Genomic DNA, 17,512 nt, shown 5'->3' on the forward strand with positions numbered 1-17,512 from the left:
TGCAGAGACTTTGTTTAATCTTGCAATAGCTCATCAGCTGGATTGTGATGCTGATAGATCTAGATCTATCTGTTGATTACAAGTAAGGAAATCATGATCGCCACGCTGGTGATTTTAAACAGATTAAACGAACTTTGAATAAAAGGCGAGGAGAAAGAGATTGTTCATGGTATGATAAATGATTCGTCCTGCCTACGTTAAGGACTTCCATAAGGTGGGGAGGGGTAGAGTCAAAAACTGAGTGAGGGTAGGCCAGATAGTAGGATGACCAGCTGGAGATAAAAACACTCCACTCCCCATGTCTTTACAGTGTTGTGATCAAACTTTCAAAGACGGTAGGTAACAGACAAAAGCATACAGTGTATGCTAATCAAATGAGATAAGTGGTTTTGAAAAATGAAGAGGTACCGCTCTTTGAGTTTTACAATTTTGGTTTGTTGCTTGTTTCTCATCCTTTTGCTTATTTTAAGTTGACCGTGCATTGGTGTGAATTTTATTTTTACAGGATATATACAAGAGTTACACCACATGCCGGTTCTTGGGAACAAGCGTTCTGCATTTATTCCGGTGCCACAGAAGGGAGCTGATTTCACATGTACTACTGTATCAAGGTTTGTTACCTAAATACATCTTAACAGTAAGATTTTTTTATTTGTATTAATTGGAACATGTTTGCACATCATTTGTAAGCGACCTCTGTGAATTTGATGGGTTTAACGTACAAACCCTCACTATGGTCAACATTCTGTTAGCGACTGTTTGAAGCGAATAAATGTAGCGGTCAGAAAGATTCCAGAATCAGGTGGGTCACTGGAAACTGTGTTTGTTTGTTTTTTAACCTGAAACAGTGAGAATTATACGAATTCATGAAATACAATTTTCTTTCATTTTGGTCTGTTGTGTGAAGACTTGCTAACCCGGCTTTGACCGACTCTCTGAGATAGTAAACATTATTCAAATACATTCAAATAAAAATGTCACTTTTCATCTTTTGTGTGAAGGGTACCCCAGGCTGATTTCCTGCACCATGGATGTAGAGGAGGCCAGTCTGCTTCTCATTCCAGCTGTGTTGCGTTTTTTTCTGCTCGTGAAGTGTATCGCCACATTGCCAAAGCCATTGGCCAAGAGAAGTCACCCTGTCTGCCCATTTTGCATAGCCTTACAGGCTGTGACACTATGTCGTTCTTCAATGGTATTGGGGAATCAGAAGGCTTGGGAAGTATGGCAAGCATTTGAAGACGTCACTCAAACTTTCTTCAGGTTGTCTGCTCCTCTTTGTAAGCTGAGTACCACTGATAGGGCAGCACAAGAGCTTTTTGGTGTACATTTGTAGGACAAAACCAGCAACGTACTGGGTGGAAACAGTGCTAGACGGTACCTCTTCAGTAAAAAGAGCTGCCAAATTGACCATAATCCCCTTACAAGTGAGGTGCTGCTGCAGGACATGAGATTGAGAAGAGCCATCTACCTATTAGACTTCCAAACTCTGTGGGCTGGCAGTTCAAGGCTGGAAAGTGGGAGTCATTCTGGACGAGCTTTCAAGAGGTATCCAGCGTGTGCCGAGAACTCATGAGGTGTGCCTGCAAGAAGAGCTGTACAACAAAACGCTGCAAATGCTGCAAAGAAGGACTGCAGAGCACAGCTCTCTGCAAATGTGCTTGCATGCCTGTGAAAACTGTCAGCATCTAAACTGTGCAAAAATATTATTGCACCCATTTTCATACCCCAACTCAAACTTTTATTCCTGTGTCATTTTATTCAAACTGTCTATGCCATTAAAGGCTCGCATCTTCGCTATCTGGCACATTTTTTTTTAACATCATCATTTACGCCGTCAAAATAAGGATACCCTTGACGTGACAAAGAGATGTGACAAAAACTTCGGGTACCTTTTAAAAAGCCGACGACAATTCCTGAGGCACAACTGGGTCACTGTTGTATACGAAGAGAAAGTCAACTTGATTATCCATCCAGAACAGGTTGTTTTATTTCGCCATCTTGCATATTTCTAGTGTTGTGCCATTGTACCTACTGATGTATGTGTCGATCTCACGGATGAGATGTTTATGTGTCAAATTTGAGGGATACCCAAGTCAACTAAAATCCATGTATTTTAGCAATGACCAAGTGGGTTGCGTTGAAACTTTCAGGAATCTGTATCTACGCACGAGACGTAGTTCAACCGTTTGAGTACACTTTCAAATCTTCACGAAATAATATTTTTAAAACTGCCACAGGTTTGTTGACTTACATCCCACATATTTTTGACTTCGCATGTATATATGACAGATGGTTGTTTCAAGTACTGCCAAAGTTTCTTTTGAGTATAGACACTTGCCGGAATGTGCTAGTTATGTAAACACATGAGAACAAACAACGTTTTCGAAATACAGCGATTATGAATTTTAGTCGACTTTTGAGTTGATACATTACATTGTTATCAGTTTTATTTTGGGGGTACCCTAATTTGGGCGGCGGTCAAATAACCCATGTAAAGGCCACCTTTTATCTTAAAAGTGTTCCAGTTAGCCAAGTTGAGTGCCCTCAATAGCATACATTGAATATAACAGCACAGGAATGAATGTTTTCGTTTTGGTATGAAAATTGCTGCAATATATTTATTTTTGCACAGTTTAGGTAATCCACAAATTCTTCAACCCTGCCACCCACACCGTCCAATCATTCTCTGCACCAACAATACATGTATTGTTTTGTTTAAAAATGTGTTTGTGTTAGTTTCTATTGCAAGAGAATGTCTTGTAGCATCAAAAATGCCTAAATACCCTTTTATTGGCGGCCATTTTGAAAATTGTAAAAAACTACTGATTTCTTAATTTTTTCACGGTGGCTCTGTATCAGGTTTTGTTAAGCAAAAGCAAATGTCCATTTACGCCAAATTTGCTGTTAATCACATGAAGTGAAATATGCCTAACATACCCAACCGTTTACACTGGCGGCCATTTTGAAAAATTGTTTAAAAACTACCCATTTTTTTATTTTTCGCGATGGCTCTGTATCAGGTTTTGTTAAGCACATAAAACTCTTCATAGTTGCTTAATTTGGTGTTTGTTGCATGATTTGAATGATTTTGCAACATAGGAGCCCCACTAGAAGGCTAGTGACACAGTTTCTTGTATTCATGTGTATGTTCCTTTTTATATTTAGTCAAGTTTTGACTAAATATTTTAACATCGAGGGGGAATCGAAACGAGGGTCGTGGTGTATGTGCGTGTGTCTGTGTGTCTGTGTGTGTGTGTAGAGCGATTCAGACTAAACTACTGGACCGATCTTTATGAAATTTGACATGAGAGTTCCTGGGTATGAAATCCCCATACGTTTTTTTCATTTTTTTGATAAATGTCTTTGATGACGTCATATCCGGCTTTTCGTGAAAGTTGAGGCGGCACTGTCACGCCCTCATTTTTCAACCAAATTGGTTGAAATTTTGGTCAAGTAATCTTCGACGAAGCCCGGGGTTCGGTATTGCATTTCAGCTTGGTGGCTTAAAAATTAATTAATGACTTTGGTCATTAAAAATCTGAAAATTGTAAAAAAAAATAAAAATTTATAAAACGATCCAAATTTACGTTTATCTTATTCTCCATCATTTGCTGATTCCAAAAACATATAAATATGTTATATTCGGATTAAAAACAAGCTCTGAAAATTAAATATATAAAAATTATTATCAACATTAAATTGTCCAAATCAATTTAAAAACACTTTCATCTTATTCCTTGTCGGTTCCTGATTCCAAAAACATATAGATATGATATGTTTGGATTAAAAACACGCTCAGAAAGTTAAAACAAAGAGAGGTACAGAAAAGCGTGCTATCCTTCTTAGCGCAACTACTACCCCGCTCTTCTTGTCAATTTCACTGCCTTTGCCATGAGCGGTGGACTGACGATGCTACGAGTATACGCTCTTGCTGAAAAATGGCAGCTACTTGACTAAATATTGTATTTTCGCCTTACGCGACTTGTTATTCCTTGCTAATTCTCTGGGTTTTGACTCACTTAGTTAATAGTTGGTCGACTTTCGTTAATTCAATCGAGTGTGCTTCACATATATATTTATATCAGGGACCTATATTATAGGTCTATGTTTATATATATTCTGCTTAATTCTTGTGTTATTTTGCAGCATTCACTTTGAGAGGAGTCTGACATTAATTTGCATTTGCCCTCATTTCTTGAGCAATTTGGTGTGTTCTGTGTATGTTCTGTCGTTGATGATGACGGCAGAGGTGGTGATGGTGCTAGTTGGTGTGTGTCATTATATACCAGTTTTCTTTGCATTCTGCATAATTAAATCACTAAAGCTCTCCAAGTACGCACACACACACACACACACACACACACACACACACACACACACACACACACACATATATATATATAAATACCAAGCAAGAATGGGCACAATTTAAGACCATCAATTTCCTTATTAATTTTATTATTAGATTGAAACTTACAACAAAAGCAACAATCTAATAGACAAAAAGTATTAAAAGGCATCATCATGGTTTTTGAAAATAATGATATGTAAACACCCTTTGAACAGGCACACATAAAGATGTGATTTGATTACAGTGGTTGAACTGTTGCAACCTTTTTAAGTCTCAATATCACACAACTGTTTATTAATGACATGAGCAATTCCCCCCGCGGGTAAGGGGGAAGAATTTACCCGATGCTCCCCAGCATGTCGTAAGAGGCGACTAACGGATTCTGTTTCTCTTTTTACCCTTGTTAAGTGTTTCTTGTATAGAATATAGTACATTTTTGTAAAGATTTTAGTCAAGCAGTATGTAAGAAATGTTAAGTCCTTTGTACTGGAAACTTGCATTCTCCCAGTAAGGTAATACATTGTACTACGTTGCAAGCCCCTGGAGCAAATTTTTGATTAGTGCTTTTGTGAACAAGAAACAATTGACAAGTGGCTCTATCCCATCTCCCCCCTTTCCCCATCGCGATATAACCTTCGTGGTTGAAAACGACGTTAAACACCAGTAGGGATTTTTTTGTTTTTTGTTTTTTGGTCAGGGTAGAAAATAACTATACAGTGACGCAAAGAGACTGGACTTACTATACAAAGAGAAAGACAACACATTACAAAACAAATGAGACAAAAGGGATGCGGGGTTATCCCCCTTGTGTCGTCTGCCGTCTGTTACTTTCGTTTTGACGCTTTTTTTTTTAAATTGTTTTTACAAATGCAATAAAAAAAAAGTCTAGGGCCGGCGGGAAAAAAGTAGGTAGGGTCGGGTGACCAGAAACATACAACTTTTTTTTGTTGGCCTAAGTAAAGATCTGAACTGATTTTCTCAACGTGTTTGATGTCTTAAGGGGGGTAGGCCTACTCTGTACTGTGCAATCTATATGTAACACCGGTCATATTCCATCAAACATTGACATACAATCCCTCTTGTGACAGCAGGCAGGTCAACCACCCATGTTCTGTCCAAGCTTTTACACTTATTCTATAAGGTCATCTATAAGACCATATGTGTCCCTCCACTTCTTCTTCTTCTTCTTCAGCGTTCCAGAATTTTCTGGTTACGTGTGAGCTCGTTTGCCCATTTGGGTTCCCCACACTATACTCTGAGAGCATAGTCAGCTCACTCCGCTTTCGTTGAGTAGGCATGCTGGGTATTTTCGTGTTTCCATAACCCACCGTACTCCGACATGGATTACAGGATCTTTTCCGTGCGCACTTGGTCTTGTGCTTGCGTGTACACACGAAGGGGGTTAAGTCACTAGCAGGTCTGCACATAAGTTGACCTGGGAGATCGGAAAAATCTCCACTCTTAACCCACCAGGCGGCCGCGACCGGGATTCGAACTCACGACCTCCCGATTAGGAGGCCGACGTCTTACCACCACGCCACTGCGCCCGTCGTTCCTCCACTTCAACATTATGCATACAGTGGAACCCTTTTAAGACCCCAGTACCTTTCAGTGATTGCGCTAGATAGCTTTCAAACCGGTATGACATCATGAGCTGACCACAATGCTCCCACGAAAATCGGTCAACCTACCAAGGCAACCAGTCAAAGGCAAACAATGACTAAATCAATGTTTATCAATGCCATTGACACGCAGCCGTTTTCTGTGGAATAAATTCGGGTCATTTTTGACGTTTCGTTAATACGATCTTGCGACACCAAGCCTCATCAATTTGTTTTCCATGAGACAATGCCGAACGGCAACATTTTATCAACATGACACCTGTCACAACAAGCCATGCAACTCTCTCTCTCTCTCTCTCTCTCTCTCTCTCGTACACTCCATGGATTCTTTATAAAGGATTTTAGTGTCCACTCTTTATTTTTACCCCAGTCAAACCAAATAACAATCAGTACGTCTGACCGAGCACCCATTTTTTTTTATCGGTAATGGCGAATCTCAATTGGTAAAATACCGGAAATTACCCATAAATGCGTTCCCTGACTTTTTGATGAAGTAATTCGCTCCACAAAGCAGTCCGCGTGTTGATTTTTGGCAGGAAGATGCCATTTAGAGACTTCAAAAGTGTGTGAACATGCGCATATGCCCATGAAGTATCTAAACTCAATCATGCTTGTGCAAGTTCAAAACTGCACACACACAAGGGCGCGACAGGAATCAGATTGTATGCTTCAAACAGAAAATACCCTATCCATTCCTGTGAAACAACCAAAAATGTGTTATGTCCTTTTATATTTGAACAAATGATTAAATAAATGTAAATGCATGTGAAAATAAAATGCACAATTATGTACAAAATGCTCTCACACACACACACACACTCACACACACGCGCACAAGAGAGAGCCAAACAATTTCTTGGCACAGTCAGTATAAATGGTATGGTAATAACAAGTATCGCCTGGAACAAAATTGCATGCTTCAAACAGAAAATGCACAATCAATACAAGGAGAGTTAAAATGTAAATTCTTTCTTTTCTTTATTTGGTGTTTAACGTCGTTTTCAACCACGAAGGTTATATCGCGACGATAAAATGTAAATGCTGTTTATCCTTTACTGAATATTTTTTATTATAATATATATACAAGTACTTGAACTAAAAAAAAGAGGGAAGATTAATTATTAGAATGTTTATTTTGACAAAACAGGACATCTGATTAAATTGTGAATCACATTATACAAATATTTTGCAAATTTTATTTTGTCAAAAATGAAATTAATGTTCCAATAACTAACCTGTCTTTTTTTTAAATTTTTTTAAAATTTTTTTTTATTCTGACTTTAGCAATGTTAGCAGTCAAGTGAGCATTTTATCTGGGGTTTTTTGTATTTGAAAATCCGTCGCGATATAACCTTTGTGGTTGAAAACGACGTTAAACACCAAATAAAGAAAGAAAAGAAAGTATTTGAAAATAAAATGTGCATAACACACACAAGCTTTCATTATTCAGCTACATTCCTCATTACGTGTAACATTTTCCTTCATAATGCGCCTGGACACCATTTTCTGGGGAAGGCAAAAGTTTGGTTTCACCACTGAGTTGACGCCAGTAGGATCGCGAGAAGTAGAAAAGCTGGAAGCCCCATTTGAGCGTCATGAAGCCCCAGACAGCCGTGACGTAATACCCCGGTCCAACGACCACCACACCTGCACACAAAAAAACACAGTCGATTTCAAAAGGTAAAGTTTTCTTGTCCCTGCCACGAATGACACCACCGTTAAAATTATGTGATTCTGAATAATCCAAATTTCCTTGCTAGTATTCTCCACACTTGCTTGAATAGAATAGAAGAATTGAAGTGTGTGTCGTGTGTCAATCACGAAGCAACTTTCGCTTTTAACTTTTTGAAATCTGTTTTTCTCTGATTTTTGTGGGGTCTGAGACAGGAGCGACTGGGGGGGGGGGTGGGGATGAGGGTAAATCGGTAAAAGCTTATTCCGTAAAGTTGGCAATTCTGCGAATTTGCCACGCACACACACACGCCGACATGAAAGTTATGGAAGGGAGGACTTTTCCCCGGCCTTCCTTTTTCTCGGGTCAGCCACGAACGACCACCGTCGCTTTGTCGCTTTATCAAACATCAGCGTGGCATGCTTCCAGACACAGTGGGTGTAAATAAAGTGTTAGTTGTGCATGTGGAGGTCATTATAATCACGCTACAACTCAGATCTTTGTACTCGGTTGTAATAGACCTCCAAAAAATGTGATAAAAGAGGTTATGAACGCTCCCATGGGGTCGCCTTCACGCGGCGGGAGCGTTTAAACAGAGTTACCCCACCCCTTTACTTCTCTTCTTTTGTCTTATATCTGCCTTACCAGTCCTTTCACCTATATTTCCTTCCAAGAAAACTCTCCCTACTATTCCCTGCAGATTTCCGATTCTTTTCTTGTTGTCTTATTTCTACCTGACTGCATGGATCCATCACCTTTATTTCACTTACCAAAAGTCTTCTTTTCCACATCCTTATTTCTCTGCACCCCGCATGTCGTAAGAGGCGACTAACAGATTCTGTTTCTCCTTTTACCCTTGTTAAGTGGTTCTTGTATAGAATATAGTCAATGTTTGTAAAGATTTTAGTCAGGCAGTGTGTAGGAAATGTTTAGTCCTTTGTACTGGAAACTTGCATTCTCCCAGTAAGGTCATATATTGTACTGCGTTGCAAGCCCCTGGAGCAATTTTTTGATTAGTGCTTTTGTGAACAAGAAACACATAACAAGTGGCTCTATCCCATCTCCCCCCCTTTCCCCTATCCCATCTCCCCCCTTTCCCTCGTCGCGATATAACCTTCGTGGTTGAAAACGACGTTAAACACCAAATAAAGAAAGAAAGAAAGAGGTTATGAACAAAAAATCTGTGAAAATAGGGTCTCGATTTTGGGGGCTTAAAAGGAAGGTTCCACTGTCTAATTGTTATCGCACCCACCCTGATGCTGAGTGATGCCGAGGACGATGTAAACCACGAGCCCCAAGACGCCCAACAGCTGTGTGAAGCAGCCACAGTACATGTAGACACGGAAGGGGGTGGGGTCCTCTTCATACCACCTCTTCTGGAAGGCAATATGGGAGAACAGAGTGAGGGTTGCCGCAAAACCTGCAAATGACAATGGGTCACAATTCAAACTCTGTTGATGGATTCATTTGTGCAGTTTTAATGTCTTCTTTGCTATGGGAATACAGAGTGAAGGCTGCGGCAAAACCTGCAAAAGACAATGGGTCACATTAGTTCAAACTCTTGTTGATGGATTCGTTTACAGTGCAGTTTAAATGTCTTTATTTAAAATACAAGAGGCGAAGCCTTCAAGGCTCACGTAAGAAATCGACAAACAGTAACACAAACTCAATCACTCCGTCACACACACACACACACACACACACACACAGTAAGCATAAGTGACACTGTGCAAGAAAGCGAGACACTAGATCTAGATCTAGCCTACTTAAGCCTGTCCTTAATTGAGCCCGTAGTCGACTATGTACACGAAGCTTCGCAAAGTCTTAATACCAAAAACCCGCAGCTACGGCGTGGTACTTTGACCCCAACATCGCTTCTCAAGTTTTGACATGCGAAGCTTCGCCGTAGCTCGCGGCGAAGTTTTTTTGTTTTTTTTGTAAGAAGAGTGCTTTTTGATTCAAGATGGACGACGAAATCAGACTCAATACCATAGTGAAGAATGCACTTATCGACTTTGGTCGATATCGACTAACCTCCTACCTGTATTATTTCATACTGCGATGCATTGACATGTCGAATGAAACTCGAAATCCCAGCGCTCACGCCAACTGGTCCCGTGCTCAGTCAACGAAATAGAACACATACAATTAACTTACGTCATCATCAAGTACGTAAAGTACAATTTGTGACGTAAAGTACTCAGAAAGAAGCACACCACGCGCTGGTCGAGACTACGTGCATGCGCTTTCTGACTAATAAGATTTGAGACGCCAAGACATGAAAAGATAACTCTCTTTTCCGCCATACCTTCCAACTAGTCTCGGCCCGCTCAAAATAATGAGCCCAAATGACCGAGACTTTCAGTAATTCCTTCGCGTGACGTCTAACCCTCTTACGCCATAATGTGACGTCTTCAATGGACGAAATGTTAAAGTTTCTACCACAGACATACACACGCACACACACACACACACACACACACACGCACAGACAGACAAAGTTACGATCGCATAGGCTACACTTACGTGAGCCAAAAATGGGAATACAGAGTGAAGGCTGCCACAAATGACATTTCAAACTCTGTTGATTGATTCGTTTGTGCAGTTTTATTGTCTTTGGCTCACGTCAGTGTAGCCTATGCGATCGTAACTTTGTCTGTCTGTGCGTTTGTGCGTGTGTTTGTGCGTGTGTATGTCTGTGGTAGAAACTTTAACATTTCGTCATTTGAAGACGTCACATTATGACGTAAGAGGGTTAGACGTCACGCGAAGGAATTACTGAAAGTCTCGGTCATTGTTATTTTGAGCGGGCCGAGACTAGTTGGCAGTCGTGTCCCTGTAAGTAGGCTACATGCAGACAGACAGATCTAGATCTAGTGTCTCGCTTTCTTGCACAGTGTCACCTATGCTTACTGTGTGTATGTGTATGTGACGGAGTGATTGAGTTTGTGTTACTGTTTGTCGATTTCTTACGTGAGCCTTGAAGGCTTCGCCTCTTGTTTTGAAAATAATATGGGAATGCAGAGTCACAGTGAAGGCTGCCGCATAACCTGCAAATGACAATGGGTCACGTTTCAAACTCTGTTGATGGATTCGTTTGTGCAGTTTTATTGTCTTTTTGAAGGAAATATATGGGGGGGATCAGCCTATGCCTAAGGTCAAAATCTGTGCCAAGGTTGGGATGTGATCTCTTAGGTTCGCTGTCTTCTTCCCCGCCTCATCCCTTACGCACCCCTCTCTGTCTGAGTATTTGCCTGTGGCGAAGGATCTTTTAATGCCTTCCTGTATTTTTATTGGCTCTCTCACTTCAATGTCACAATGATTGACAGACCTTACATTTCGACCTTAGGCGACAGTTTTATGCTCTGGTTTTATGGCTATGTTCACTCATCTAAAGTGAGCAAAAATTTGTTGCACCCATTTTCGTACCGGCCCCAACTAAAACATTCATTCCCGAGTCATTTCATTCAAACTTCATATGCCATTAAAGGCCTTTCACCTTGCAATCTGGCACACTTTTCGGATCAAAGATTTCTGTTATGAGCATCACGTGACCGCCGCCGAAGTAAAATCGACCTGACAAAAACGTCAGGTACTGATTAAGAAATCGACAAAAAATCAGAATAGGCTTCACTTGCCGGGCAACCTTTACATACGAGGAAAAAGCCAAATCCAGAACAGGTTGTTTTGTTTTGCTATCTTGCGTATCTCTTGTGTAATGTCATTTCTACCGATGCAGGTGTGGAGCGCGTGAGCAGCAGAAAACAAGGTTTTTGCATCCATTTTGAAGGGTATCGTGACAAAAAAGCGCTGTATTTCAGTAATGCCTGAATGGATTGCTTCGAAACTTTCATGATCTTAAGTCTACATACGACAATTACCCTGGGTAAAATGTGGGATCACTTCAGATTTGTACTCATAGAGTCAGCGGATGTGTTATGCACTCTTCCAAAACATGTTTTTAAACCCCTTACAGGTTTGTGAATCTACATCCCAAAAATGCATGACTTTGCACGCATACAGACAAACGGTTGGTAGAAGAACTGCCAAAGTTTCATTCGAGTGTGACTACTGACGGACATTTGCTAGCCATGTAATTTGTAAACACATGAGAACAAATGGAACGTTCAGGCTGTTTAATGCTATTCGAGGGCTATGCTGAGTGCCTATCAAAACATGCTGCGGTCACAGATGACTGGACATCGCTGTCGCACTGCAATCTTCTAAAAAAAAAAAAAAAGATCGCGTTTTCGACAAAAACTCCAACTCAAAACGTTGGGAAAACACATGTTTTTAAAGCGGGGATGTCACACGCGAAACACACAGACTAGCGCGCTTCGTGTTTTGACAGAAATATCGATCAGTTTCAGGCTGCTTGACCCGTTCTAGCTACCGCGCTATTTTCGGGTCAGTTGGTACACAGCAGGGAACTTAAGTCATGAGTAGCAGCCATAGCCGGAGACGTAACCTACTTTCAGCCACCAGATGGTATTACACAATACAGCGCTACGGCCTCCAAACGGACGGTCGGGCTTGGGGACTGAGTTGTAGCAGTTGTTAACCCGTGATTTGTAAAAATGTACAAACCACGGGGCGCCTTACAAAAAGCCGGATACAGACCTGTTTACCCCCATAAGTGTTTTGGAGTAATGCTCAGCCCCAAAAATAGTAATCCTGGCACAAAAATAGTAATCATCCAGCATTCGTCGCCAATTACAACGCACATGACAACTGTGTCTGCGAAACGCAATCATGCATATATATCCATCATTCACACATCAGTCAGTTTTTGTAGTCATCATAATTTCAAAGAAGATCACATCAAAAGCACATGCATCACTGATTCTTTTTCTTTTGCTCGTAGTAGGCCTTTTTCAGTGTGTCAAGCGCTTCTCTACTGTACTTGCGCTTGCCGAATGAGTGAGGGCGAGACTTCACCACTAGAATAAGGCTCTCCAGCGTCTCATCAGACAGACATGATCTCTGGTCAGTCCTGTGCTTTTTCACCCCATTTTGCCATTGAAAAAAACAATGCCAAACATGTGAATAGATAAAAAAAAATTAAAAAAAAATTGTTTTCTTTACATTTTTTTTTTTTGGTTGAAAATCGTAGTCTTGACACGGATAGCGGAATGGCGTATTTTTTTTCAGAAAATCGTAATAAATTACGCCAAAATCGTAAGGGTAAACAGGTCTGCGGATATGACGTCATAAAAGACATTTATCGAAAAAACAAAAAACATCTGGGGATATCATACCCAGGAACTCTCATGTAAAATTTCATTAAGATCGGTCTAGTAGTTTACTCTGAATCGCTCTACACACACACACACACACACACACACACACACACACACACACACACACACACCACGTGACCCTCGTCTCGATTCCCCCTCTATGTTAAAACATTTAGTCAAAACTTGACTAACTGTAAAAAGTAAAACAATCATGTTTTACAAAAGTCTTTGGGGATTCGAACCCGAGACCGCCGGCATTGAAGGCAAACGTCTTACCACACCACGACAAGGCCGCTTACCCTAAAAGCGTGAAAACTAAGACTTGAACTGCCAACATAACTGCCACGTGCCCGGGTCAGTTTTCGAATCGAGTATTTGACTCGTCGTTTTCCCCGTTCGCATCATTACATGTAGTCGCGATGTTGCCTATCCAGGTTTCCCAATTGCTTCGTTTCCGGCCGATTTATGTGGAGCACGTGATGCGCACAACAAATATTGGCGGTCTAGAAGTGTCGTCTGCGCAATGATCGCGGCGGCGCCCGCGGCTTTCTTGACCGTCAAGGACGACCGCGCACGTTGTGATACGTCATTCGTTAGACCTCAATAGCTAGGGCAATCAATTTTCACCAAAGCCGATGTTACTAAAAAAAAAAAATGAATGGGTAATTCTGCGGCTGGGGATATTGTCCCGCTGGAAATACTATATCTGCAACTTTTTTTTTTATTATTTCGATTATTTCATAATCCAAAACGCTTGGAATGAAGCAAATGAATAAAACACAAGAATTACGAGTTCAGAAAAAAATTGTACCCGGGACCACAAAAGTAAAGACTAGCGCATGATCAAGCGTGTTACCAACTGAGCTATTCTGTCGCACTGTCGGCGAGGGAGATTTTAACTCAGTTCAAATATTACACTTGAGTTCTCGAGCGTGGCGACGACTGACTCGAGTTTCCGAGTCTCTCCGTTCGTATTTGTGTACTGTTCTCCATATCTCACTGACCCTACCCTCCCGGTCACTTCGTATAAGTTTGGAAAGCAATATGAATTAAGTAGCGATAATTTGAGTCAAGCGTGACCGACATTATTGATATGAAATGCATTGACCTATCGCCGAAAAGCACTGACGTCATAGCATGAAAAATACCCAAAATCCTCTATTCTCGATGACATACGAAGGAGTTAGTTCGGGAGAACGACGATCTATGGACGGTTTATTATATAAAGAGAAGCGAGCGGTTAAAAACGGGCGTCGATAGAGCCAATGAACAGGGATGAGAACTTAACTACGCTAATACGACTGGCCGGCAGCGCCCACCGTGAAACAGTCAGTGTCAGCTTGACCCGTCGTGGTATGCAGGAAAAAGTTTTAGCGGCACTTGACCGCATGGTGGCGCTGTTTGTTCTGTAAGTCGCACTAATTGCCATTCACAGGCATTGTTGAAATACAGCGCTTTTTGTCATGGTACCCCTCAAAATGGACGCAAAAACCTTTCATTTTCTACTGCTCATGCACTCCACACCTGCATCTTGAGTTGAAATGACATACAGGGGCGGATCACAGCATTTTGAAAGGGGGGGGGGGGGGGGTTCCAAATGTATCTTTGGGACAATTCGACGACGCAAAGCGTTTATTTAAAGGCGCGAAGTGTTCGAACCTCCTAGGGGGGTCCGGGGGCATGCCCCCCCCCCCCGCCCCCCCTCTTTGATAATGTTGACTCATAAAAACAAAGAAAATGGAGCAATCTGAGCCAAGAAATTTCCCCTAATACACCTTCCAAAAAGTATATAAATGACCGATATGGTGCAACCTGAGCCAACAAATTACCCAAATACTTTCTAAAACCGTTACTTAGAAGACAAAGGCCGGCTCCTAAGAGTGTGTGGGGGATTCCTCCCCCGGAAATGTTTGATAAAAATCAAGTAAAATGGGGCAATCTGAGCTATCAGTTGTTCTTTTTTTCCAAATTTGTTCTTTTTTTCTCTCATTTTTTTTTTTTAGGCTGGGGGGGGGGGGGGTCCGGACCCCCCCCCCCCCCCCCCCCCCCCTGGATCCGCCCCTGACATAACACAAGAGTTACGAAAGATAGAAAAATAAAACAACCTGTTCTGGACACCAGTTATAGTCTCTTTCTAAAAACCCAAACACACACACACACACACACACTCTAAATTCTCTTATACACACTCACACACACACACTGACACATGCACAAACACACTATGTTCTCCCTCCCCAGGCTCTCTCTCCCACTGCACACACACACACACGTATTAATAACACATGTGCACACAAACATGCACACACACACACACAGAACTACTCACACACACACGCGCACACACACAGTGACACACAACCACACACAATCACACGAGCACACACACACACATTGACACACAACCACACACACTCACAACCGGCACGCACACACAGTGACACACAACCACGCACACATACACACACAACCACACACACACAGTGACACACAACCACACACACAACTTGACCACACACACAGTGACACACAACCACACACACACTTGGACACCGCTGACACGTACCAGTCTCTTTCTAAAAACCCAAACAACCCCAGACTAATTTCCACTGAGCTCAACCGTCCACAGACCGTACGCAAACCGCGAAAAAGCACATTGTTATGATTGTACATGTATGTATGACTTACCCGAGATTAGGCCCCATATGGAAGCGTTCATATTGTGGTATTCTACAGCAAACGTGACGCATACACACAGTCCGATGATGATACCAAGGATAGCAAAGCCTATCCGGGCTCCCATAGAACAATCAGACGGGCTCGCCATTTCTTTATCTCAGTCAGTGTCTTTCCCTCAGGCTGTCTCCCGTGTAAACGTTGAAACTCAGCACTGTCAGTGGAAGGACACGCTGTCTTGACACACACTTTGTCGGTGAATAGACAAAGACTGTCAGTGTCAGAAGCCCAGTATTATTTTCGTCATGGAGCTTCAGTTTACAAGTCACGTTGTTGTGTGTCGAAGTTCGCACGCGCGGGTCATCAGTGTCCGGATCGGAGTGCTCACCTGGCGAACGGCGGTCACATCCGTGTTTTTTTGTAGCGTAGCTCTATTTTTAGTCACATTCATTCTGTCACTTTGTGACGTCATTGACCATTTAAACCAATCAGAGATTGCGCTCTCTCTCTCTCTCTCTCTCTCTCTCTTGAAGCAACAAAGGTCATTTGATCAGGTCGTGTAATGTGATGTAGTGTAACTGAAATGCATCAAAAGCAGTGTCCCATGCAAGTGTGTTTGTGACATCGGCTGAGGAAAAGAGCATGTGTATTTTTTAGGTACGCGTCGCTGTGCAAGCAGTTACGGCCGCCAACAGTGCACTAATACGGCCGCCCCGCTTCTCTGCTACGGCAGCAGCTGACTGTTTCGTGTACGGCAGCCGGCACTCATTTTATTCGTTTAATAATGTTATTGCCAAAGTTTATGACAGTTTGCAAACAAATATGAACGGGTTTGACTACACAATATACCCCCTCAGTGCGGACTCTAAGAGTCCGATCGACTTCTGTGACTGAAAACGAGGCTAAAATGAAAATGAGTAACACTGTTAATTACTAATTTTCACGGGAACATTGTTTTGGCGCTGGTAAGCCGTCATAGATTGGGGTCAGTGGCAGGCCGTTGTTTCTGAAAGCCACACCTCACACCTCCTAAAGCCGGAGGTACAGGGGGGTACAGCCCTTGCAGGTTGTATCTTTACTCGCATTTGGCGATGTAGATGTACGTTTTTACTCGCCAGTTTCTATACTCGTCATGGCGAGTAAACCACTCGCCAATTTCAGGGCTAAACTGTATAGCTGTCGTTGGCTCACCTAGACTGTGCAAACAAATGATTGCCGCCACCAATTTTCGTACCCCACCAAAAACATTAATTCCTGTGTCATTTTATTCAAACTTTCTATGCTATTATAGGTACTCAACTTGGCTATCTGGCACACTTTTCAGATAAAAGATTGCTTTTTTTTGGTTTTTTTACAGGGATCACGTGACCGCAACCCAAATACTAGTAAAGAAAAACCCGAAATCGACCTGTTGACAAAAAACAAAACAAAAATATCTATTTAAAAGGGGGAGAAAATTCATAATATATAGAGAATACTACATGGCTTGCTGTGTCGTACCAGATTTACACGAGTTTTTTGGGTTTTTTAAATATTGAACTGCGAGCGAGTGGTACAACACAGAAAGCAGGGCCGGACTAGGCGAAGAGGAGGGGGGGGGTTTGCCAGTGGTGGTCCAGGGAGATGTTCCCCCTGGCGGGGTCAAGGGGCAGAGCCCCTTGTGGGGGTCAGGGGGCTTCGCCCCCTGAAGCTGATGGGTAGGTCATATTTTGAGATAGGAAAATGGTCGCTCCTTGCATGAAACGGCATAAAATAAACAATAATAAAAAAAAATTTAATAAGTGAGGTACATGTTTAGGCTAGGGAGGGGGGTTGCGCAACCCCCATAACCCCCCCCGGTAGTCCGGCCCTGGAAAGCCATTGATTATTCTGTTTGTCCTACATACTGTACTTACGTGCATTTTACGCAGAAGAAGACGCTTTTTTTGGAACCTCATCTATTCCAAAGCCT

At 41.9% G+C, this 17,512-nt stretch overlaps 1 protein-coding gene across 1 annotated transcript; it reads right to left on the reverse strand.

Moving 5' to 3' along the window:
• Positions 1–6,312: 6,312 nt before the first annotated feature.
• Positions 6,313–15,976, reverse strand: LOC138948782 (heme transporter HRG1-like). The gene is made up of 3 exons (XM_070320395.1): positions 15,574–15,976; positions 8,898–9,065; positions 6,313–7,620 (listed from the first exon to the last, which is right to left on the reverse strand). The coding sequence occupies exons 1-3, from the start codon at positions 15,710–15,712 to the stop codon at positions 7,436–7,438; spliced, it is 492 nt and encodes a 163-aa protein (XP_070176496.1). The 5' UTR covers positions 15,713–15,976; the 3' UTR covers positions 6,313–7,435.
• Positions 15,977–17,512: the final 1,536 nt, after the last annotated feature.

This window comes from Littorina saxatilis, linkage group LG15, assembly GCF_037325665.1.
Source record: "Littorina saxatilis isolate snail1 linkage group LG15, US_GU_Lsax_2.0, whole genome shotgun sequence".
Lineage (NCBI taxonomy): Eukaryota > Metazoa > Mollusca > Gastropoda > Littorinimorpha > Littorinidae > Littorina > Littorina saxatilis.